The 26,782-nt window shown below is 41.7% G+C and overlaps 1 protein-coding gene across 1 annotated transcript; it reads left to right on the top strand.

Moving 5' to 3' along the window:
• The first annotated feature begins 22,962 nt into the window (after positions 1-22,962).
• Positions 22,963-26,223, top strand: LOC131249734 (probable receptor-like protein kinase At5g24010). The gene is made up of 2 exons (XM_058250501.1): positions 22,963-25,864; positions 26,010-26,223. Exon 1 carries the CDS (start codon positions 22,963-22,965, stop codon positions 25,468-25,470), a length of 2,508 nt encoding a protein of 835 aa, XP_058106484.1. The 3' UTR covers positions 25,471-25,864; positions 26,010-26,223.
• Positions 26,224-26,782: the final 559 nt, after the last annotated feature.

Genomic DNA, 26,782 nt, shown 5'->3' with positions numbered 1-26,782 from the left:
CAACATCACCAGATGTGTTGAAGATAAATCCCATGCTAGCACCGTCTCTCCCGCAATGCAGACCTTTTCCTCCTGGATCAATGATCAAGAGCTAGTGAACCTTCCCCTTTCAGGAGCCAGATTCACCTGGACGAATGGGAGATTGAAGCCGACCTTAGCTAGATTGGACAGATTCCTAATTTCTACTGAATGTACAGAATTTTTTCCTTTCGTCTCTCAATCGGCCCTCCCGAGAACCACTTCAGACCATTCTCCTCTGATCCTCTCAGCTGATAATCAAAGTTGGGGTCCTAAACCATTCAGATTTGAAATTTCCTGGACAAAGATTCAAGGATTCTCGCAACTTATTCAAAATTGGTGGGCAGAATTTGAGGTTGAAGGATTCGCTGGGTATAGGCTAAGTTTCAAACTGAAGCTTCTAAAGGAAAAGATTAAACAGTGGAGAGAAAAAGAATCGGATAAAAGGTCAAAGGAAATGGAAACCTTATTATCAGAGCCGCAGTCTATCGATATGAAAGAGGAAGAAGGAACAATGTCTCGTGATCTTATCTCAAGTAGAATTCAAATTATTCAAAATATATTAGCTAGAGTGTTTGAAGATGAGATCGCCTGGAGACAATGTTCGCGGTCTAAATGGATCAAGGAAGGGGATAAGAACACTAGTTTCTTCCATAGCATTGCTAGCGCTCGGCAAAGACTCAACAAGATCAGTAACATTGAGGTTAACGACACCATTACTGAAGACAGGAAGCTTATTGAATCAGAGGCTATCAGATTTTTTAGCAATCTCCTTCAGGGAGAGAACTGGATCAGACCAGGTTTAGACTTCTTATAGTAAGATAGGTTAACAACAGTGGATGCCACCTGTCTTGAAGCCCCATTCACGCTGGAAGAAATCAAGGCCCTATTTATTTCTTCCAAAAATTATGGGAAACCATTCAAGACGATCTCATGGCTTTTTTCAAAGAATTTCACGACAGAGGCCGCCTTTCTAAATGCCTCGGGGCTTCTTTCATTGCTTTAATTCCCAAATTCCTAGGGGCGTCTAATTTCAAGGACTTTAGGCCGATAAGTCTGATTGGTGGGCCTTATAAAATTCTGGGGAAAGTACCGTCGACTCGTCTGAAGAACGTGATCAGGAACGTCATCTCAGATAATCAAAGCGCTTTCATCCCAGGCAGGAAGATCATTTATAGTGCTCTTATAGTGTTCGCACAAATCCAAATCGAAAGGCATCTTATGCAAGTTAGACATTGAGAACGCTTACGATCACGTCGATTGGGCCTTCCTCTAGTACATGCAAGCTCGTATGGGATTTGGGGAGAAATGGATTAGATGGATCGGAGAGTGCGTCAGGTCCGCTCATTTTTCGGTCCTCCTAAACGGCGCCCCAAAAGGCTTCTTCAAGTTCTAGGGGTCTTCGCCAAGGAGACCGGTTATCTTATTTCCTGTTTCTTATTGTGGTTAAGGCCCTATCCAGAATGATAATCAAAGGTCAAGAAGAGGGAATTCTAAGCAACATCAGAATCAAAGGTTTCAATATTCCGATCTCTCACATCCAATTTGCCGATGACACATTGCTCTTTAGCGAAGCCAACCAAGATAAGGTGAGTAACCTTCGTACTACGATTCGCTATTTTGAGGCAGTTTCTGGTCTTAAGGTTAATATGGCCAAATCCAAATTGTATGGGGTGAACATGGACCAAGAAGTCAGCAGGTCTTACGCTGACTTTTTCAGTTGTTCTGAAAGTAGATTTTCGACTTCCTTCGTTGGCCTTCCGTTGTGCACAGGATCTCCCCCTAAATCTCTTTGGGATAGAGTTAATGACCGATTCGAGAAATATCTTGCTAGATAGAAGTGTAGATACTTATCGTTCAGGGGCCGTATAACCCTTATCAAATCGGCGCTATCTAATCTCCCGTTATACTTCATGTCTCTTTTCAAATGCCCTGCTTCGATTCTGGCTATCCTTGAGAAATTGAGACGCAACTTTCTATGGCATGGGAAAGAGGAGAAAAAGAAGTTCCATTTAGTTAAATGGAAGATAGTATGTCAGCAATATAGAGATGGAGGTGCAGGGCTAAAAAGTCTCAAGTCTATGAACAAAGTTCTCCTTGGCAAATGGACTTAGCGATTGGGGAATGAAAAGGGGCGTCTATGGAACAAGCTTATTAAAAGCAAATATGGTAGTTCTTCGGGCAGTTGGTGGTCTAAAGACTCCTCTTCTTATAGAGCCTCGGCTTTGTGGAGGGGTATCCTCTCTATGAAAAAGAAGGTTCTTAAAGGCGTTGATTATGTTGTTGGTAATGGCCTCACAGTCCACTTTTGAGAAGATTCTTGGGTGGGAGATTCTCTCCTCAAAGATGACTTTCCAAACATCTATTGTGTATCTCATAATTAGGCTTTAGTTGCTGATTTTTTTTTTTCCTATCTCTGGCGGGAAAGTGGTCTGGAACCCTAAAGTAGGAGGAATCTGCAGGACTAGGAGGTCTCCGAGTTCGTGGCTCTCTTCGAGCGGATATCCAACAGCAAGCCGAACCTCCTAAGTGAAGACAAATTAATTTGGAAAGCTAAAAAGTCAGGTTTGTTCTTGGTCAGGTCCTTTTACAAAGCATTGGTCAGCTCTCACTCCCGTGAAGATGATATTTCCACAAGCTAGATTTGGTATTATGAGGCCCCTCCAAAGATATCTTTTTTGGGGTGGTTGGTTGGTAAAAACAAGGTTCTCACAATCGACAATTTGAGAAAAAGGGGCATGATCCTTCCGAATATTTTCCTTTGTTGCATGGAGAACGAAGAGACGGTAGATCATTTGTTTATCCAGTCCCTTCATCCATCATATCTGGCCTCATAGCTTGGGCCCTTTCGGTATCAAATGGACCATTCCTTCCTTCTCAGCCCGGCCGCTAATGGTGTGGCATGGTGTCAACCTTGGTAAACAAAGAACTCCTATTTGGAGACTAGCCCTCTTGGCTACCTGGTGGACAGTTTGGGAAGAAAGAAACGGAAGAATGTTTAGAAATGAATCCAAGTCGAGCGATTTTCTTGTTCGAAGAGTTAAAAACTTGATCATAGATTGAGCTGTTAATGTAGATTCTCTCAAGGGCTGTAATGTTTCCTTCTTAGGAGTCTAGGCATTTTGCTTTCTCAGCAGCCCCTCTCCTTTTGTTTTGTTTTCTTCTCCTTTCAATGAAATCTTCGTTATCTCTCAAAAAAAAAAAAAGAAAAAAAAAAAGAAGAAAAAAAAAAGACACTACATAGCATAGCTATTTATAACACACTGGACCCAACATATATTTAATTTGGACATGAAACTAATGCGGGGGCATTTTCACACCGAGCTTGAGTGGGGTGGCCTGTGGGTTGCAGGGGCATACTCAGGGTGGGTGGCCCGCATAACCCATGGATTTTGGGGCCCATGTGAGGCGGGTGACTTGTTTGAGGCGAAGCCCATGGATTTGGGGCCCACGAGGGGGCGGAACCCATGGATTTTGAGGCCCATGAGGAGGGTTCGGCCGAAAACCTAACCCATGGATTTGGGGCCTGGGCTATGAGATAAAGGGATTAATTCGCCATGCTCTATTAGTTCGAGCTTTTAGAGCAAGTGGTTAATCGTCCTGCATCAAATTTGGTATGAGAGACCATAGGTTTAGCATAGGTTTTTTGTGTTGCATCTAGGTTAGAGTCACATCTAGGGTTAGTATAGCATTCATTGCATATAGGATCATACTGCTGAAGTTTTTGTTGGAAAATCTTATTACTAAATTTTCAGCTTGTTATTTTCAGATTACACCTATGCTGAATTTTCAGTTTGGCACCCTCAGATTACTATCTTGCTGAATTTTCAACTTAAGATTTGAGGATAGCGACTTGCTGAATTTTTTGGTTAGTGTGCCTAGCGTGATCTCTAGGTTAGTAGTATCATTGTCATCACATTGTCGTAGAACCTAGGGTTTCCTATAGAGTGTCCTTGCGTATGCCTACTCGTTCAGGACGTGGCTTTGGTCTACATCCCACTATGAATCTAGAGCAGATTGACGAGGCCTTTAATGCTATCAACAACAGTCTGACGGCTATTGAAGCGCACAATAGGACCACCACAACTCAATTGACCCTGATCAATGCGCGTGTCAATTGGCTTGAAGCCTCCCTTCAGGCAAACCCCGACACTCGGGAACATGTCCAATCACAAGTAGGGAATTAAATTGAAACTATGTCACTTGCGATTATTAGCTGCGCCTTAAGCCAAATTGTAAAAAGTGATGATTGGCGCAGGGATTCAATTTTCCACACTTATGCCAAGTGTGGTGGTAAAAACTGCAAGGTGATCATTGATAGTGGCAGCTGCATCAATGTGATATCTGCTTGCACCATGGACTGCTTAGGTATATTAGTCGTTCCTCACCCTCAGCCCTATCGAGTCTCATGGGTTGATGCATCTTCAATTCTGGTTTCTCAATGTTGTCATATTCCCATCCAGTTTTGTTCTTATATGGAAACGTTGTGGTGTGATGTTTTGCCTATGGATATAGGCCACATCATTTTGGGCAGGCCTTAGTTGTATAACATGGACGAAACACTATTCGGTCGCTCGAATACGTGTTTGTTTCTGTATGGAAGCAAAAGGATTGTCTTGAAGTCTCTCCCGCCCAAAAGCATCCCTAAAAAGGAGGACGTCAAGACATGTGGTCCTGAAGATGTGACGAAACTCCAGCTTGAGTCTCTTCCTATAGTTAATGCCAAAAAGTCTGAAAGAGAGACTAAAATTAATTTAATGTTGTATGCCCACGTGGCAAATGAGGTTACACCTAAGGTTATTATGGAGATGCCACTTGAGGTTACACCCGAGGTTAGTGTAGAGTTACCATCTGAGGTAAGTCTAGAATTAGAGGAGTCTAGTGTTGTTATTCCAGAGGACATATCGAATGAGCTTATACCCGTGCGAGACATTCACACATTGACTTTACCAAACCTTCATCATGATCAAATAAGTCCTGGAGAGGAAGTGGATTTGGAAAGACAAGTAGATGAGCCTAGGACCCCTATAGATTGCATACCCATGTCTATGTTCCATAGGCCTTTAGAGTTTGCATATGCATCTACACAATATACGCATGACTTGCATGTGGAGATTAGAAAAAGAATCAATATAAGTAATGAAACATACAAAATGATTGCTGACTCACACCATAGGTTTAAAGAGTTTGTTATGGGTGATGAAGTCATGATTAAAATATGTCAAGAAAGGTTTCCACAGAGAACCATAAAACAATGACGAGCCCGTAGCGTTGGACCATATAAAATCTTGAAAAGACTGGGTTCGAATGCTTACTTGATAGATCTTCCACCCAACATGGGTATCGGTTCCACATTTAATGTGAAAATCTTGTACCATTTCACGGACATTCCCCTAACCCTCACATGAACTTTGATGATGATACCCCTGACCTGTCCCAAAACCCATAGCCATTACCTGACCCTTCTTCTCAACCTTTACCATCCATACCATCCATACTAATGAGAAGAGAGGAGATGGAGGATATCTTAGATGAAGAAGCGGTTTCCACACGACATGACAGTTACCAGGAGTACCTTGTTAAATGGATGGGCAGACCAAAATCATACAGTATGTGGATCATAGAGTTGGAGCTTCATCGACAAAACCCAAATCTCCTTAAGCATCACTGCAACTTTATTTCGCCAGAGGCGAAATCTTCTCAGCCGAGGGAATTGATGGGGACATCAGACGACCTACTCGAGTATACCGGGATGCAAGGGCATACTCAGGGTGGGTGGCCCGCATAACCCATGGATTTTGGGGCCCATGTGAGGCGGAGCCCATGGATTTGCGACCCACGAGGAAGGTTCGGCCAAGAACCTAACTCATGGATTTGGGGCCTGGGCTATGAGATAAAGGGATTAATTCGTCATGCTCTATTAGTTCGAGCTTTTAGAGCAAGTGGTTGATTGTCATGCATCAAATTGGTATCAGAGCGGGAGGTCTCGTATTCGAGACTCCTCATCGGGGGTGATTAATGCGGGGGCATTTTCACACCGGGCTTGAGTAGGGTGGCCTATGGGATGCAGGGGCATACTCAGGGTGGGTGGACCGTATAACCCATGGATTTTGGGGCCCGTGTGAGGCGGGTGACTCGTGTGAGGAGGAGACCATGGATTTAGGGCACACGAGGGGGCAGAACCCATGGATTTGGGGCCCACGAGAAGGGTTCAATCGAGAACCTAACCCATGGATTTGGGGCCCACGAGAAGGGTTCAACCGAGAACCTAACCCATGGATTTGGGGCCTAGGCTATGAGATAAAGGGATTAATTCGCCATGCTCTATTAGTTCGAGCTTTTAGAGCAAGTGGTTAATTTTCCTGCATTCAAGGTGTGCCAAAATGGTTACGTATCGGCTGTATCGGCCGATACGTAACGGTAACGATGAAGGCTGATACGCATTTCGGGGTCGTATCGGTCGTTATGGTTTTTTGTGCCCGTATCGGCCGATACGGGCCCGTTACGGGCGTAATGGCCGTTACAGACCCGTAACGGTAAAAAAAAAAAAAAAACAGTAACTTCTTTTTTTTTTTTTTGCATTTTAAGCTCTGTTTTTGCTGCTGTTTCTCACTCATTCTACTACTAATTTCGACCAACCTTGGCTGGGTATTTGAGGAAATAACACATTATATTACGGATTTTGTTGAATCAAAGCTCGATGGGCCATGTTAATATGCATTTTACAGATTTGGGGTGCCATTTAATATTTTTTAAATATTTTTTCTGTTTACGAATGAATTTTGACCCTTTTTTTTAAATTCGAAAAATCAATTTTTAATGGTTGTTTTGCTGTTTTAATCATGCCATATGATGTGTTAATCATAGTAGAACATGTTACTATGCATTTTACAGATTTGGGGTGCCATTTAATATTTTTTTTATATTTTTTTCTATTTACGCATGAATTTTGACCCTTTTTTTTAAAATTCGAAAAATCAATTTTTAATGGTTGTTTTGTTGTTTTAATCATGCCATATGATGTGTTAATCATATTAGAACATGTTAATGTGCATTTTACAGATTTGGGGTGCCATTTTATATTTTTTAAATATTTTTTTCTATTTATGCATGAATTTTGCCCCTTCTTTTAAAATTCAAAAAATCAATTTTTAATAGTTGTTTTGCTGTTTTAATCATGCCATATGATGTGTTAATCATAGTAGAACATGTTAATGTGCATTTTACAGATTTGGGGTGCCATTTTATATTTTTTAAATATTTTTTTCTATTTAAGCATGAATTTTGGCCATTTTTTTTTTAATTCGAAAAATCAATTTTTAATGGTTGTATTGTTGTTTTAATCATGTCATATGATGTGTTAATCATAGTAGAATATGTTAATGTGCATTTTACAAATTTGGGGTGCCATTTTATATATTTTTTATATTTTTTTCTATTTACGCATGAAGTTTGGCCATTTTTTTTAAATTCGAAAAATCAATTTTTAATGGTTGTTTTGCTGTTTTAATCATGCCATATGATGTGTTAATCATAGTAGAACATGTTAATGTGCAAATTACAGATTTGGGGTGCCATTTTATAATTTTATAATATTTTTTCTATTTACGCATTAATTATGGCCTTTTTTGTTTAAATTCGAAAAATAATTTTTTAACGAATGTTTTACTGTTTTAATCATGCCATGTGATGTGTTAATCATAGTAGAATATGTTAATGTATATTTTACAGATTTGGGGTATCATTTTATAATTTTTTTTTCTATTTTCGAATTAGTGACTTTATGTTTTTATTTGCTTATATTGGACAGGTTTTGCCTTGGAGCTTCTTAGGGTTTAGTTATAATATAAAATCATCTTTATTAACATAGGTCATACACTCATACTCATATCTAATTATCTAGTATCTACCTAAACCTAAAGAAATGTCTGGGTCTGGCCAACAACAAGTGAGTGATGATATTGGATGGCAACATTGTGAGAGGGTTGGTGGTACTAAGCACCAAATGAAGTGCAAGTATTGTGATAGACTAGTGACTGGTGGAATTACCCGTTTCAAACAACATTTGGCACATCGAAAGGGTCAAGTTGCGCCATGTAGTAGAGTACCGAAAGAGATAATGCTTTTAATGCAAGCTAGTCTGGATGAGTCGAAGGGTAAACGTACTGCTGTACAAAAGAAGAAATATGATATTTTAGATGCAGCTCGACAGGAAGTGTTTGGTCCTGAATATATGGGCATTCGTGATGAAGATATTATTGATTCTGACGAAGATTCAGATTGAGAATTTACTATAGCTAGAAGAGAGAGCTTGCGTCTAGCTCGTGAAGAGGAAGAACATCGCCGCATGTTTGGCACGCATGGGTCAGTGCGTGATACAGGGGGGGCAATGGGAGTGGGAGTGGGAGTGCAACTGGAAGTGCAACTGCTTCTGCAAATGGGGGTGGGGGGGTAGGTTTGGTGGGTTACGACGTATGTTTGGGAGCCGACGACAGACATCTTCACGTGATGCCCCAATACGTTTAGATGAAGAAGTATATGAGCCTAGGAGACCCTCTATTGATCCAATCTTATTTAGGAAAGAATCAACTAAACAAAAAAAGATAAAACAAATGTGCAGTAGAACTTCCGTTGAGAAATTAGGTAGAGCAGCAGCAAAGTTATTTATACATGCCAACATACCTCCTAACGCAGCCAATTCTCCATATTGGCAGGTGGTAATTGATGCAACAGCAGAAGTAGATGAAGGAATAAAAGCCCCCACAGCTAAGGAGATTAGGGGGAAATGGACAGATGCAGAGTATGCAGATGTGAAAGCATACGTGGCTACCTTTAAACCTGTATGGCAAGTCAGAGGATGCACAATCATGTGTGATGGTTGGACTAGCCCAACCAAACGCAGCATGATCAACTTCATAGTGTACCGCCACTTAGGAACTATATACCACAAGTCAATTGATGCCTCAGAGGCAACAAAAAATTCTACTTATATTAATGGACTAATGGATAAAGTTGTGGACGAGATTGGAGAGGAGAATATAGTGCAGATTGTGACAGATAGTGAAGCAACATATAAGTTTGTAGGACATATATTGATGGATAAGAGAAAACATCTTTTTTGGTCACCATGCGTTGCCCATTGTATTGATCTTATATTGAAAGATATTGGGAGGAAGAAGAATGTTAAGGAGATGGTCGAAAGGGCAAGGGAAGTGACGACGTTTATTTACAACCATAATCAAGTAGTTGCAATAATGAGAAAGTTCACGAAAGGACGAGAGTTGTTGAGGCCTGCAGCGACTAGATTCGCAACAAACTTTATAGCATTAGAGAGTTTATTCCAGCATAGGGAAGAGTTGAGTGAGATGTTCGCCTCCCGAGAATGGCTCAATACAAAACATGGGAAGAAGATATCAGGGACACCGGTCGAAGTTGCGAACATCATACGGGACAACAAATATTGGAAGAAGGTCAAGGCGATCCTAAAGGTGATGGAGCCACTAATGAGGGTACTCCGTCTTGTTGAATTCGATGAAGCACCTCCCATGGGCTTCCTATATGATGCCATGGATAAGGCAAAGTTTGCAATTCAACGTGATTGTAGAAGTGAAAGATGATCGACAAGAGATGGACAAAACAACTCCATCACGATCTTCATGCAGCAGGTTACTACCTAAATCCTAGGTATTGATATGCCCAATCATTTGTTGCGGATAATGAAGTTCGTGTCGGGCTAAAAAATGTGATAAAGAGATTAGAGCCTGACTTAGATCTGCAAATAAAGGCATTGAATGAATTAGATACATTTGGAAATTGCCTTGGTAGCTTTGGAGATGCTCTTGCACAGCATGCAGTATTTAGGTTGCAACCGGCCGAATGGTGGATTAATTTCGGAGAGAGTACAAAGGCTCTCCAAAAAATTGCAGTAAAAGTTTTGAGCCAGACAACATCTTCCTCTAGCTGCGAAAGGAATTGGAGTTGTTTTGCGCTCATTCATTCAAAGAATATGAATAGATTGCAGACTAGAACATTAGATAGACTTGTCTTCATGCACTACAATATAAAACTAAGAATGCGACGACATCATAAGAGCATTACAGCTACTGATGACGGAGACTACTGTCTAATAAACTTGGACAATATTTATGATGAGGATGACCCACTTCTACCTTGGTTGAAAACAAGGGAAAAACAAATTGAAGAGGATAGTAAAGAATTGGAAATTGATAACCTAAAAATACGCAGAGCACAACAAGAGAGTCGTGCAGATGTGTTGGACCCAGTAAGAGGGGCAGCGTTTATGCCACGTACGGATACGCCTCAAGATCAACAAAAGAGTATGAGCAGTGGTAGCGTGACCGTGTCGAATGATGACGATAACCCCCCTGCCCCTGGTGCTGGCACTTCTGGTGTTGCTCAGCACCCTATACAGCCGTCTACAGATCACGATGTCGATGAACATCGACGAGGTGGTACACAAGGTCGGACTTATAAGTGTACCGAGTCACGATACAGCCAGCAGGAGGTGGGTACATCTAGTGGTGCACCGAGTCCGGGAGGTCCAGAACATCAGTAAGCTCATAGTCTTGGTTATTATGATGGATATTCTTATGGTCAATTGAATTATGATGGTTATACTGAGCCTGTTCCATCACATCCATCTTGGAGTAGCCCTCCCGATCAATATCCATATGATTATAGACATCCAGATCCAAATCCAAGTTACTCATCACAGCAGACGCACTCTCAATCTCAAGATTCTTAACAGCCTGAGTATGGACACCAGTATAGCTATTCGACGGGCACTGTTGGATATCCTTACTCCGAGTCAGAGTCGTTACCTAGTCAGGATCAGTCATCCTCTAGTTTCGTTGATCTAGTATTTCCTTCTAGCACTGGATATTATGGATATGCAGCACCTACACCTATTGGACAGCCTCAGCCTGATGGTGACGATGACGATGATGTGGAGATCGAGCAACCACAAAAAAACAGATTTTCATTTTGGTGGTGACTTGTGATTGTGAGTATTTATTTATGTTAAGGTAAGTATTTGCAGCAGACAGCTCACAATAGTATTATTGCAAGAAGCCATGCACACACTTGACAGTGCCGAACTTGTATTTAAAATAGCTCCCCTGACAACCAATCAAGTAATCCTTAATCAAGTTGCAGGGGAGTATATCAGACACTACTAATTATTTTTTTTTAATATTCTTGACTTGAGGATGACAGGTCATAGACAGGAATCACAGTCACGTGCACAGGTATGTTCGAGAAATTCCTCAAAAATAATTGCAAACACCTAATGTAAGATATTTTCATTTATATTCATTCTAATATATCTATCATTGATAGTAGATAGTTAGAAAATTAAATATATGAATTTTGTAGTCAAATTCAAGTTATCTGGTTTATAAATTCATCAGACAGTCCGATACAACTTCTCACCAAAGAGTGGACCGTTACACCACCATAAACATGTTCCAATTTATAAATGAATGCATATTTGGAATGCTTAGAATATTCTGGATTTAATCCATATTTTTTCATATTTTTTTGGCAAAAAAAAATATTTTTCGCCGTTACGGACTGTTACGCCCCCGTATCCGTATCGGTTTTGGAGGACACCGTTACGCCAACCGATACCGATACGGGACACCTTGCCTGCATTAGAAACTATGTCGTACCTTGGAAGCAAAACAGCAATGAAGAAATAAATGGTTAACCGATTCAGAATTTGCCACAAACAATAGACATACATTAAGTAAAAACATCCCCCTTTTCTGGATACTGTCCACTGTCAGCACCCTATTTTGACTGATGAGCCAACTAAAAGCCGCAACCTTCGGGGGAGCACCATAGTACCAAACATACCTAGTATCCATACATGCTCCGCCCGATCTCTTGCTATGGAGCATCTAGTAGAATGACTTGACTAAGAAGCTACTTGATCCTTATGCCAAATCATTTGCTCATTCACACCATCTTCCGGGTAATACAACTGAATGTGGTTCAAAAGGGATATCAGTTCCACCACCTCCTCGTCCAAAAGGAAAGAGTGGGACCAAACAACATAATCCCTGTAGGTTGAAAAACATTGTGCCGCCACAATGTCACAAGGCAATAACAAGCGGGCAATCCTCAAGAATAGAACTTTCAGCGTCACATCCCCAATCCACACATCCTCCAAAAGCGGATCCTCTCCCCATGCCCTAGGGCAAAACTAAACCCTTCCCCAAACGTTGCATTTATTGAAAGAATACCTTTCCAGATTGCTGACGCTCTATACGTAGATGTCTCCCTAGTGCACCACCCTCCCCCATCAAAACCATATTTACTACAAAGTATATGTCTCCAAAACACATTGTCCTCCATCCCAAATCTCCATACCCACTTCTCCAATAAAGCCCTATTCATCATGTTCAAGTTCTTAATTCCCACCCCTCCCTCCTCATAAGGTTATACACATTGCCTCATTTAACAAATGGAACTTAGATGAACCTTCTGCTCTCTACCATAAGAAGTCCCATCTCAATCTATCTACCCCGCCAAGCACCACTTTCGGACAACCAAAAAGCGATATAAAGTAGATTAGCAGATTTGATAATGCAGCCTTAATGAGAGTTATCCCCGATCCCCACGCACACTGGGTCCCGACATTTCTACTATGCTAATTTTCTTTTGAAACTCTCCACCACTGCATCCCACAAATGCTTAGCCAGCTTTCCTATACAAAGATGCAACCCAAGGTAGGATGCAGGAAAAGATCCCGCCATAGGATTCGTCTTATGCACTTAGTTTCAATCTCTTTGAATAGAAAAAACTTACACTACGAAGATTAATTTACGTGGTATCGAACATATGAACAAAGAAAATATAAACATCATTCAATAATCTCACATTCGCTTTGCGAAATACAATAATCTCACATTCGCTTTGCGAAATACAAGCTCAAAGCATGGAAAAGAAAATCAGTGAAGAAAAAATGACCATTGAGATGTATGGCATCATCAAAACAGTGACATGTATAGCACCCTCAGGTCTCGAGTCAGTAGAACTTGGGCCTGCGGTTTTTAGTGATCCAGACCATTGATGTGATGGCCCCTTCACTACCCAAAATCTCCCTAACTGGAAAATCCTTTCTCTGTGAAATATGGACAGCATCTGTATACTTCTCGTAATCACCTATTTTCAGGCCACTGATTCAAAGCTTAGAATCCTCCATTCAGGAAAAGGTTAGGATCGTCTCATCAGGAAGATTATCGAAGAATCTCAAAGATAGGCCCATCACACAAACTATCTGGATCATCAGCTGAGGGCAGTAAATATCTCTACCATGTTTTTTTTCCGTGAGGCCCACTGTTCAGGTGATCCAAACCGTTGCTCTGTCGGGTCCCACCATGTATGGACCATGGCTGAAACTTCTTCTGGACTGGAACATCCCAGCCACCAATCTCGGACCACTTTTCAGTTGAATGTCGACCGTTTCCACATTTTCAGGCCACAAATTGAAATTTTAGGATTTTTTTATACGGGAGATTTCTCGGCCATGGTATATCCACAGTGGGAGCCAGCAGATCAACGGTGCAGATCAACTGAACCGTGTGGCCCACTGGCACAAACTGAAACTCGAGTATATTAAGCAAATCCTGGGTCGAGGATCTCTCTAGAGAAAACGCGAACGAAGGAGATGAAGCTTCTTCATTTCAATAAAAATGATTTTTTTTTTTTTTAAAGCAGAAACCCTAAAAATAAAACCGCAGATAGCAATCGAATCGAAACCGTACGTAAGGAAGAACAAGAGCCAAATGGTCAGTCGAGTCGGACTCACGCCTAATCCGTCGCAACAGCGTTCTCGCTCCCTCCCTCTCTTTCCCCCTCTCTTGAAGACGGAGAGCCTCCGTGCTGCAGAGTCGAGCCTCCCTTCTTTCGATCGAACGCTCGCGTAGCAATAGACACGTGGGAGTGGCCTATTCGTTTAAAAATAATGGGACGTGGATTAGGTGAGACTCAGACTGTGGGGCCCACCTCGATGTCTAGCTCATTTTTTTAATTTAATATTCACGCCGTCCATCCGTTTTTACCGCTCATTTTAGGGCATCGATTGGAAAGTGACGTAGATCCAAATCTCAGGTGGACCACACAGTAAGGTTTGAATTTCCACCGTTAAAATTTTCACGCGGCCACATAAGTTTTTGATCAGGCTGTTATTTGTGTTTTCCTTCGTCCGGGTCTGTGTGACCTTATCAAGAGATTTGGATGGGAAATAAACATTACAGTGGGCGATGGTAAGTATTTAACGGTGCGTGTTCGATCACCACTCTTTTCATGTGGTGTGGTCTGTCTTAAATTTAGATATGCCTCATTTTTGGGACCATAATATAAAATGAGATGGAAAAACGGATGGATGGTGTGGATATATAAAAAAATATATCTAGGTGGGGCCACGATCAGGGCCTAACCCACCCATTGGCTACTCCCCTGCCACCGGCCAATGGCTGATGGTTGGTGCTCTGTGGACCCCACCATGCTGTCCATCTATTTTTTTTTAGATCATTCTATGTATGAGACAAAAAATGAGTTATATCCCAATCTTAAGCCGACCACATTACTGGAAACAATTTTAAATGAACTTCGAGTATTAAAAGTTTTTCGGGGCCATAAAAGTTTTGGATTAAGCTGATCTTTGTTTTTTCTCTTCACCCGGGTCTGTATGACCTGATCAACAGATTTGATGTCAAATAAACAGTACAGTGGGCCTTAGGAGGATTTAATGGTGGATATCCAATCACTATTGTTTTCCTGTGGTGTGGTCCACCTGAGATTTATATCCCTCTCATTTTTGGCATCAAGTCATAAAATAGTCTTTAAAAATGGATGAAACACATACATCATGGTGGGGCCCACGGGGCACCGACCACCACCACTGGGCTAGTGGCGGGGGAGTAGCCAATCCGTTGTCCTAACCCACTAGCTGCTACAGCTGCCTAACCCAATCGGAGCTCTTAAACATAGTGGGATTCTTCAAAAGTATACTTGCCATAGTTTTAATGGAAATCAAGGCCGTCCAAATTTCTGACCCAACTTTGAAGGTAGTATATTAAAATTGCGCGGAGAAGACTATATTAACCATTTCATTTTTTTTACCCTTTAAAATTTGGACTGTAATCACATTAAATTAATGTTATGTGACCATCCATTGGTGGCCATTAAATGGATGGATAGGATTGATTGGTTAAAATAATTTTACATATATTCTTCAATGGGACCCGCATTTTGGATGGTTTGGATAGAAGTGGGTCACCACCAGTCACTACCAATTTTAATAGAGCGAAACCACAGTAAGACCACAGCCATTCTCGGTCATACATAAATATGGCTTCACCCAACCAGGTAAGCATGGGCTTAGGTATGAGCTAGCCCAAATGATTTTTTACTGGGCTTTGTAGGATAAGGCCCAGTCCATTCCAGCCCGACACTTTGGCAGCCGGAAGCTGATGCCGTCCGGGCAGGGCTCTGTGGATCCCACAGTGAGATAAGTGTTTTATCCACGCCGTTACACGATTTCCTCGTATCATTTTAAGATATTAACCAAAACATGAGGCAGGTCCGAGTCTAAGTGGACCACAAAGGGAATGAATGTCCACCATTAAAAAATTCTTGAGAGCTGGAGAAGTTCCGGACCAAGCTGATAGTTGTGTTTTAACTTCATCCACGTCTACATGACCTTATTAATAGGTTGTATGCTAAAAAAACATCACGTTAGCCCTTATAGAGGTTTCAACGATGGATGTCATTATCAGTGTAGCTTCCTTTGGTGTGGTCCACTGGAGCTGTGGACCTGCCTCATTTTTAGGAATACATTAAAATATTCTGCAAAAAGCGGTGAATGGCATGGATAAAACAGATACATCAAGTTGGGGCCCACAAAGCCCTGCCGGGACAGATTACTGTCGGGGCGAGGGTAGGACGCAATCCGCGTCCGGCGGAAGCGGATTGGGCCAGAAACCCAACAGGACGCGAATTAGCTAATGACAGGTTGAGTAGCGAAACTCGCTAATGAAGTGAAGTCACTAAGTTAATTATATGGCCTCATAATGATGTATGTTTTGTATCCACGCCGTCCATCCAGTTGGAGAGATCATTTTAGGGAAAGAGACAAAGAATGAGTCTAATACAAATCTCCAGTGGACCACACCACAGAAAACAGTGGGGAGAGTGACGCCCACCATTAAAAACTTCTAAGGCACATAAAAGTTTTCGATCAAGTTGATACTTGTGTTTTCCCTTCTTTCATGTCTGTGTTAACTTGTGAACAGATTGGATTTCAAATAAACATCATGGTGAGCATTAGGAAGGTTTCAACCGTGGGAATCACTCTCCCCACTGTTTTCTGTGGTGGGGTCGATTAAAGCTTTGGATCTGCCTAATTCTTTGGATCATACACTAAAATGATATCTTCAAATGGATGGACGGTGTGGATACACCACATACATCATAGTGGGGCCAGTGACATCACTTCAATAGCAAGTAGGGCTACACTACTTTTTTTTTTTGGATTAGCTTGTAAGTACACACTTATGCCAGTACACACACTCCATATTAGGCACCCCGCTGGGAATGGATACCAAGACCTCAAGTGTCTCACTACACAACCTATCAGTTGCTAATCCGCGTCCGGTCAGACAATAATCCACCGTACCAGAGCTCCTGTAGGGCCATCGTTATTATCTTTTTATCCACCGTTGATCCATTTTCTTGTGTTATTTTAAGATACGAGCGAAAAATGAAACAAACCCAAGGCTGAAGTGGACCACATTAAAATGATTCTTGTATTTAATGCTCTATGCATTTAATGCAACCCAAGCTCATTTGGTGTGGTCCACTTGTGCATGATATTAAAAAAAAATGGATGGACAGCCTGGATAACACAGATACATTACGGTGGACCCACAGGAGCTATAATCGAACGGCGGTTGCGGTTTGGACGCAATCCGCTTCCTTGACAGCTGTGCAGGCATGTTGGGAGGAAGTGAATTGTGTCCGACTAGTCGGATCTCAGGTATCAGGTATGGCTCAACTGTCATGTATACACTTATCCACATTTTACATTTATTTTCTCTATCACGTCAGTGTATGGGTTAAAAAAATGAGGTAGATTCAATGCTGTAGTGGATTACAGTGTATATAATTATTGCATTTAATGCAAGCTAGCTTACTAAATATTTGAGATTGTGGATGCACATATTTAACATGATATTAGAAAATAAATAAACTGTGTGGATAAATAGATAAACCACAATGGCCCACGCACAGATCTGTCTAACAAGGAGTAGGACACAATCTGCTTCAATGTGGGGATGGGTTGCTTGCATGGGACCATGTAGAAAAACACACAAAACCATGTGTCAATGTAGTGGGGTGGCCGTTTATTGGAAACTTGGAGAGAGCCAGGGTTACGTACAAGACAATTGGCAGTTCGACTGACTGTTCATCATTCAACATGAGCTAAGATAAGTAGCATTGCGTTGTAATGTAGGGTTATGTTGGGTTGGCTTCCACCTGGAGCTTTTCACTTTGGACAATTTTGGACTTTCTGGATCGTTCGAACTATCAGGTCAATTGATTGTTAGAAATTTGGAAATACCTTTAAACTTTGTAGACACTTTTGGACATGTTTAATTGCTCGAACATGCTGGCTTGATCGATTAAAGATTGCTCAATTGGTGTCAATCGATCAATGCTTCACTCGGGGGCGTGCGTAACTTTGCGAAATTGCGCATATTATTTCCTATTCCAGGTGTAACCCTATATATATATATATATATATATATATATATGAGATATTCCAATCATATGCTAATCGATGACTAAACGTTTATTGGGTTTGGGGAGGTGAAAACAAGAGTTTTTCGAGCTTTTAAGTGATTCAATATCTTGTATTTTTGCTTTTATAGTGATTTTTTGTTATTTTGTGTTGTGGTTTTTCCTCGCAAAGGTTTTCTACATAAAAATCGTGTGTACTTGTAATCACTTTGTTTACATTTGCTTAATCTTGTGTTATTCGAATTCAGGATTTGCTTCTATAGATTTCCAACAAATACGATGGCAGGTCCTGTGCAAAACTAATAGTAGGCTTCCATCTCAATGTTCCCAATGGTGTGGCTACCTCAGTTTTAAATGAACATAAATGAGGGCTCATACTTTGTTGACAACATACATCTCATGAAAGTTTTGCACATGGGTTTATGAAATAACCCCTCTAGGTACTAGTAGGGGTGTCGGCGGGCTGGGTTAGGGCTAGGCCAAGCCCTATCCAAGCATGGCTTGGATTGTTAAAGGTAAGTCCAATCCTGACTTGGGCGCATGGCGGGCCAAAATAGTCCAACCGAAGCCTGGTTGAGACTGTATGCATAGGGCTTGACCTGAGCTCAACTTAACACGAGAGAGAGAGAGAGAGAGAGAGAGAGAGAGAGAGAGAGAGAGAGAGATGGTTTTCTCATTGCAGAGCCAATGGTCAATCAAAACCACCCCATAAATTTCAAATCACATACCTGCAAAAGCTAGAGAGATGGTTTTCTCATTGCAGAGCCAATGGTCAATCAAAACCACCCCATAAATTTCAAATCACATACCTGCAAAAGCTCAAGAGCCAATGGTCAATCAAAACCACCCCATAAATTTCAAATCACATACCTGCAAAAGCTCAAAAGCCATCTTTAGTTTTTACTTTTATTGGGTCATTTTTAGAGAGAGAGAGAGAGAGAGAGAGAGAGAGAGAGAGAGTTGAGGTTTTCTCATTGCAGTTGCAGAGCCAATGATCAAAACCACCCGATAAAATCCAAATCACATACTCGCAAAGGCTCAAAAGCCATCTCTAGCTTTTACTTTTGTTGGGTCTTTTCTATAGAGAGATGCCTACTTAAGAAGGAAGGGTCAGAGAGTATGAGCCAGTACATTTCGGCTCCAACATACATGTAGATTGTTGTGTTTTGATGTTTTAAATCTAGTTTCAAACAGGGCCTGTCGATGACATTGACAGACTATTCATTGCAATCTTCGATGCCATCGAGCAATGCTCGATCCCATCAAGATTTTTTGAATTTTCTCCTATTAGTCGCTGGACTAACTTGACACATTTTCGATGCTATCAAAGATGGCTCAATGCAATCAGAGAAAATCAAATTTTCATGTTTTGTCTCTGGACAGTTTTGGTGTTAGTTCAATGCCATTGACAAGACCTCGATGCCATCGAAAGATAAGTTTCGATGACATTAAAGTGTGTTCGATGAAATTGAAGTGTGTTCGATGACATCGATTGGATCGCACAAATTTACACAGAGTTGCGATTTTGTGGAATTTTGTTTCTGATTTTGCTTGGGATCATTCTATAGGCTATATATATATGGGTGTAAGCGGGATTGGAAGGTAGTTTTAGGGTTTGTAATTGGTCCAAGGGTTTCAAAGGGTGTAACAAGGGTGAGATTCGAGTTGTTCGAATCGGGTAAGCTCTTTATCTTTATAATTTTTGCTTTCATAGTAATCATCCGTCGTTTTGTGCCGTTGTTTTTTTCCGAAAGGATTTTTCTACGTTAAATCGTTGCGCTATTTTTGTATTTGCTTGGTGCGATTAGATTACTCTCTTAGATTCATCTCTGTGTGCTTCCGCAATCTCCCAACATGGGTGGGGATTATATGTAGAAGAAGCATTTTAATGCGATGATTACTTTTATTTTTATTTTTCCTGAGAACTCAAGTGAGTTAATGAGGTAATCAAACATAAAATCAATGTTTAGAGGAGGGTTTTCAATCCAAGCAGTGGAAAATTGAAGAAAATACCACGAACCGGGGAAGGAGGAGAGTTCTACGGTTGATTTTGAAGAAGAGGCGTTTGTATATTTGAACGAAATGGCACACAAATGGGCCCATCTGGGCTTACAAGCTTTTGGACATTTGTGTCCAAGTTCAGCCCATTTTATTTTGAAACAGGCTTGATTTTCAAGGCCGAGCTAGCCCAATGGCTTGATATATACTTCAGTCCGAGCCTAGCTTAAGGTGGGCCAGGCCAGGCCAACCTAGCCCATGATTGACACCATTAGGTATTAGGGAGAGTTTTTTTTTTTGTTTTTGTTTTTTTTTTTTTTTTTTTTTTTTTTTTTTTTTTTTTTGTTACACCTCCCTCACACGCACCCACACACACCACAGAAGATTTTGATATTTAAACCTTGACCTAGTGTTGTCCTGGGGCCGCTCATGGTACGACATTTCTTTGGTAATGGTAACCGGACGCCAGCTTGTGTAACCCAAAGCTTTGTGGAGCACACCATGATACTTGTGTGGAATCCACACCATTCATTAGTTTCTCCGACTCATTTTAGGATGAGGCTTGGAAAAAGGCAGATCCAAAGATCAATTGGGCCCACCACAAAAAAAAACAATAAGAATAGAAACGTCCACCATTGAAACCTACTTGAGGCTCACTGTAATCTTTATATACTACACAAACATATCTTCTGGCCCCAAAATGGTTTAAACCATGGGAGTTCAATCTCCACTGTTTCTTATGGTGCGGTCACTTGAGTCTTTGAATTTGCCTCATTTTTTTGGCTCGTATCCTAACAAGAGCAAGAGAAACTGTTGTATGGAGTAGATCTCACACAGACGTTGTAGTTCTTCCCCCCCCCTTAGAGTTTTGCACGATAGAAACCCCCTGTAATAAGTATGGTGTGCTTTAAAGATCGTTACTAAACCGTAAAGACTATTACGCAAAGGTAACGGTGACAACCATTATACGTTACGGGATTGTAACTGCTATAACAACTGTTATGAAAAGAAATAATCCATAATTGCCGTTAATGGCACGTTATATCTCCTATAGAGACATATTATGAGATCTATAATTGAGAGACTGTAAAGGCGGTTACATGCCATAACAACCGTTGTGCTAAAGACACCAGTTGTGGCCATGGCCGCTGTGGCCACCGTTAGCACTACGGAACACCTTGATAGTAAGTTTTACCTGAAAACTCAGGTACATTCACCCGTTGATAACTTCTTATCATCCTCTTCTCTCCTGTGGGGCCCACCATATCACTTCAGATCCCCTTCCAAAAAGCAATCCGACATCAAAGCAATCCCACTTGGGCTGCTATAATTTTCCACGACCAAGATGTTGCCATTGGCCGAGAGCACGGTCCAACTATAAAGCGATGGTCCCCAACTGCTACAACCTAACACGTGTCCCACAAACCCAGACTCCAACACAGTCGACGATAAGTCGTCTGAAGAAAATTCAACATGCTCGCTAGCCATACTCTGCCAAACCAGACTCCAACACAGTCGACGATAGAAACTTCCTATAGTAAGCAAGGTGTGTCTAAAGACTGTTATTAAACCATAATGACCATTACGTAAAGGTAACGGTGACAACCGTAACACGTTACGGGATCATAACTACTGTAACAGCCGTTATGAAAAGAAATGATTTGTAATTGCCATTGATGACATGTTTTATCTCCTATAGAGAAATATTATGGGATATATAGTTGAGAGACCCTAACCGTTAGTTGCCATAACAACCGTTGTGCTAAAGACACCAGTGGTGGTGGTTGTGGCCACCGTCAGCACTACGGAACACCTTGATAGTAAGTGTTACCTCAAAACTCAGGTACATTCACCCGTTGATGACTCTTTATCGTCCGCTTCTCTCCTTTGGGGCCCACCGTATCACTGCAGATCCCCTTCCAAAAAGCAATCCGACATCAAAGCAATCCCGCTTCGGCTGGGGAACGGATTGGCTACTCCCCCTGACACCAGCCCCGTGGCTGGTGGTCGGTGCTCTGTGGGCCCCACCATGATGTATGTGTTTCATCCATTCCGTTAATCCATTTTTATAGATCATTTTATGGCTTTATGTAGAAAATGATAGGGATATAAAACTTAGGTGGGCCACACCACAGGACAAAAATAATGAATGGATATTCACAATTAAAATAGTCCTAAGGCCCACTGTACTGTTTATTTGACATCCAATCTGTTGATTTGGTCATACATACCCAGATGAAGGGAAAAAATAAATATCAGCTCAATCCAAAACTTTTATGACCCCCAAAACGTTTTTAATGGTCAAAATTCATTCAACACTGTTTCTTGTAATGTGGTCCACTTGAGATTGAGATATACTTCATTTTTTTTTATCATACCATAAAATGATATATAAAAATAGATGGACAGCATGGATGACACACATACATCATGGTGGGCCCCACAGAGCACCGACCACTAGCCAATGGCTGGTGTCAGGGGGAGTTGCCAATCCGTTCCCCTTGGGCTGCTATAATTTTCCACGGCCCGATGCTGCCATTGGCCGAGAGCACGGTCCACCTATAAAGCGATGGTCCCCAACTGCTACAACCTAACACGTGTCCCACAGACCCAGACTCCAACACAGTCCACGATAAGTCGTCTGAAGAAAATTCAACATACTCGCTAACCATAATCTGAAAGAACATGGGACATCGTATACATGCTAATATCCACTGTAAACAAGGCATGCAAACGTAAACCATGATCCGAACCGTCCAGATTATGATCCTTCACTACTGGTGGGGTACAACCCAAAAACTACATTGATCAGAAGATCATAACTGCCCAACAGTAAAAATTTTGTTCCCCGAATTTGTATATTCGATGATAATCAGAACCTCACATTAGGCAAGACTCTCTGTTAGGCAATCTCGACGGTCCAGATTAACCATTATATTGCAGTCGTCTACTAGCAATTTGGCATAATTCCTCATCTATAAAAGAAAGCAAGAACTCAACATACATGAATTGCAGTCCTAACCCTCTCAATGGAGTCTTTTCTTCTGTCTCTTCTCTCCCTCTTCTTCTTCTTCTTCTTCTTCTTCTTCCAATTTCCTTCACCAGCTTTTACTTTAGATGAGTATTTCATCAGCTGCGGGTCTGACCGCAATGTCACTGTCGATGACGGCCTTGTTTTCGTCGGCGATTCCAAATCTTCATTCCTCTCCGGTGATGGAAATATCACCATCAAAGACACTTCAAATTCAAATTCTCTCTACCAAACAGCGACACTTCAATATCACCATCACTGTCGATGATGGCCGGGTTTTCGTCGGCGATTCCAAATCTTCATTCCTCTCCGGTGATGGAAATATCACCATCAAAGACACTTCAAATTCAAATTCTCTCTACCAAACAGCGCGTATTTTCACAAGAACATCCTCCTATAAGTTCGAGATCAACAGCAGTGAAACTCATGTGGTACGCCTCCATTTCTTTCCATTCTCCTCTCATGGCTACAATCTCCCCTTTGCTGTTTTCGACGTTTCGGTTTCTGGGTTTTCTCTGTTTAGAGATTTTAAGGGAGACATGAATAAAAATGGTACATTCAAGGAGTTCTTCATCAAGATAAATAGTAGTAAGCTCGTAATATCGTTCTCTCCTTCTGAGAAGATACCAGTGTCTTTTGCATTTGTTAATGCAATTGAAGTATTTTCAGCCCAGCTTGTCAGTCCCACGGGCAGTTTGATACAAGTATTAGAGACCGTCCATCGAATCAATGTTGGTGGTCCAAAAATCAGTGACTCCACTCTGTTGACAAGTTGGATTTCTGATGATAAGTTCCTTACATTACCTGTGGCGGCAAAGCCGGCCACTAATAGCTCGCCGATCAGGTATGAGAAAGGAGTGATTCCTGACATCACTCCTCTGAGTGTTTATCGCACCGCCCGACAAATGAATCGGGATGAAACCTCATCGTCACAGACTTTCAATATAACTTGGAGCTTTGGTGTGAGCTCTGGTTCAAAATACCTTGTTCGGCTGCATTTCTGTGACATTGTTAGTGAAAATCTGAATGAGCTGTATTTCCATGTCTATGTTGGAGATTCTATTGCAATTAGAGATTTCCATCTCGGCGATCATGTCTCCCAGCTTGCTGCACCTTACTATGCAGAATTCATCGCAAATCCTGACAAATCGAGCCACATAAATATAAGCGTTGGTCCTTCAAATAGAATGCCATTTCCGAAACAAAATGTGATACTAAATGGGGTAGAGATCATGATGATAAATGATGGTCGGTCGGGGCTGGTTTCCAGGACCGATTCGAAGAAACCATCGATTGGGTTTCTGGTCGGTTTGCCACTCGGAGGCTTTGTTTTCATCTTGCTGCTTGTACTAGTTTTTGTGCTGGTGTTTAAACGCGGGAGGAAGACAACAACGAAGAAGAAACAGAAGGCCAGACCTAAGGAAAGTGTGAGGTGGTTGCCGATATCTCTACACGGAGGGAGTTCGCATACTACAGCAACCGAAAGAACCAGTGCATTACTTGGTCCGAATATAAATCTTGGCCTGAAGATATCATTTGCTGACATCCAGCTTGCTACCAACAACTTCCATGAAAATTCTCTTATCGGTTCGGGTGGATTCGGAAATGTCTATAGGGGTATTCTCAAGGATGGTGCCAAAGTTGCAGTGAAGCGAGGAAAGCCCGGGTCTGGCCAAGGCTTTCCGGAGTTCGTGGCCGAGATCATGGTCCTATCGAAAATTCGACATCGGCATCTTGTTTCCTTAATTGGGTATTGCGAAGAACAGTCGGAGATGATACTAGTCTATGAATTCCTAGAAAATGGGCCACTGAAAAACCATCTCTACGGTTCGGATTTTCCCTGCTTGTCATGGAAGCAGAGGCTTCAGATATGTATCGATTCAGCACGGGGCCTTCACTACCTTCACACTGGGTCTGCACATGGAATCATCCACCGCGACGTTAAATCGGCGAACATTCTGCTCGATGAGAACTACTCGGCTAAGGTCGCTGATTTCGGCCTTTCTAAGGCCGTCCCATCTCTCGATCAGTCCCACATAACCACCATCATCAAAGGCAGCTTTGGGTACCTCGATCCAGAGTATTACAAAAGGCACCATCTAACCGATAAGTCGGATGTGTATTCTTTTGGTGTGGTCCTTCTTGAGATCCTCTCTGCGCGGCCCGCTGTTGATCATTCAGTTTCGGGTGATCAGGTGAATTTAGCTGAGTGGGCCGTGGGAATGCAAAAGAAAGGGCTGCTTGAGCAGATCATTGATCCCAGACTCATGGGTCAGATCGATCCTAACTCTTTGAAAAAATTTGCAGAGACAGCAGAGAAGTGTTTGGCTGAGTATGGTGTCGATCGGCCGACAATGGGAGATGTGTTGTGGAGATTGCAGTATGCATTGCAGCTTCAAGAGATGGCAATGCATAGAGAAACACATGATGACAGTGCTATGAATGCAGTTGGGCTGCCATTACCGAATGTTCGACGTGTTCCTTCTAGTTGTGTAGAAGTAGAGAGAGATAATCCGTCCGTCCGGAGCTACGAGAGCTCGGAAGCGACGGCCAGCGGAGTTTTTTCACAGTTGTTTGGGAGTGATGGGAGATAGGTTGTTGCAGGGAGTGTGTTGCATCAGTATAGCTTCTCTTCCATGAACAGACCTTGGAGGTACTGATCTGGGTGGAATTATAGATTCATGAGTCCATGCACGTGGAGTCCATGGTTGGGTGAACCTAACCGTTGATCTGATGAGCCAAACTGTCGATTAGGGATTCCCGGGAAATCTCCCTGATTGGAAAATCACAGCCCTACAAATAATAAATCAGCTGTTAATTTTAAAAATACAGATCACCTAATATGTTAATTTTTTTTTATTTTTTTTGGGTATACGAAGTCTAAGGTGGGGCACCGTATCAACGGTCTGGATCACCAAACCATGTACCCCATATGTACATTTGCTTTGGTTTTAGAACCCTACCAATCCTCTTGATCTGGACTCTGGCGTTTTACTATGTATGCAGTCTCTTTTCTTTTTTTCTTTTTTTTATGCGCACACACGCACGCCGTGGGATTTCACCACTGGTGGGTACTCGAACCCTTGACCCGGTGTTGAAACTCCTGGGAGTCTACCACCCGGGTAAGAGTAAGGACCCATGCAATCTCTGTTATTCTGTCAGCTGTTTGGCGGATTATTTTCGTTGATCTAATTTAGAATATGCATTTTTAGCTAATTAAAAGCCTTATCCCGTAATGTTTTACTTTTTTGGGGCTGAAGCTAGGGGCCTTTTGGCACCTTGTTTTTGAGGAGATTTCGGAGGATTCGAGGGATTTTGCCTCAAATCCATCATTTGGGGCTGTCCATTTGGTTGTAAATGAAGCGGTGGGTATTTGAAATACATACTTTTAGGGCGTGTTTGGGCGGTGGGATTAGAAGGGATTAGGTGGGATGGGATTAAAAAACATAATTATTTCCCATGGCAGGGATTGTCCCGGTTGCTATGGGAGTAGATTAATTTCATTGGTAATATAGTGGTACATTGAATGGATATATCATTTGAAATTACTGAGAATAATACACATGTGTTATATCTAAACCGTTCATTTGTTTTGTAACCTCATTTTATGGCATGAGCCTAAAAATGAGGCAGATCCAAAACTTATGTGGCCCCAAAGAAGTTTTCAACGGTAAGTATTCAATCCCCGTTGCTTTCTATGGTGGGGTCCACTTGAGCTTTAGATTTACCTGATTTTTTGGCCAATGCTCTAAAATAATCTCGAAAAATGGGTGGACGGTGTGGATATAGCCCACACATCATGGTGGGACCTACACAACTTGCTAACATTGAGTGAAATCGACACTAGACCCAATGCAATTCCATCCAGAGCTTTTCCATTCTTCCCAAAACTCGGAGTAAACTTGG

Source organism: Magnolia sinica, chromosome 6 (genome assembly GCF_029962835.1).
Source record: "Magnolia sinica isolate HGM2019 chromosome 6, MsV1, whole genome shotgun sequence".
Lineage (NCBI taxonomy): Eukaryota > Viridiplantae > Streptophyta > Magnoliopsida > Magnoliales > Magnoliaceae > Magnolia > Magnolia sinica.
Note: the sequence above shows the minus strand (reverse complement) of the source record. Positions and strands in the feature narration are given on the sequence as shown.

Coding starts and splice junctions, on each gene's coding strand:
- LOC131249734 (XM_058250501.1), top strand. CDS start 22,963: ATGAGTATTTCATCAGCTGCGGGTCTGACCGCAATGTCACTGTCGATG.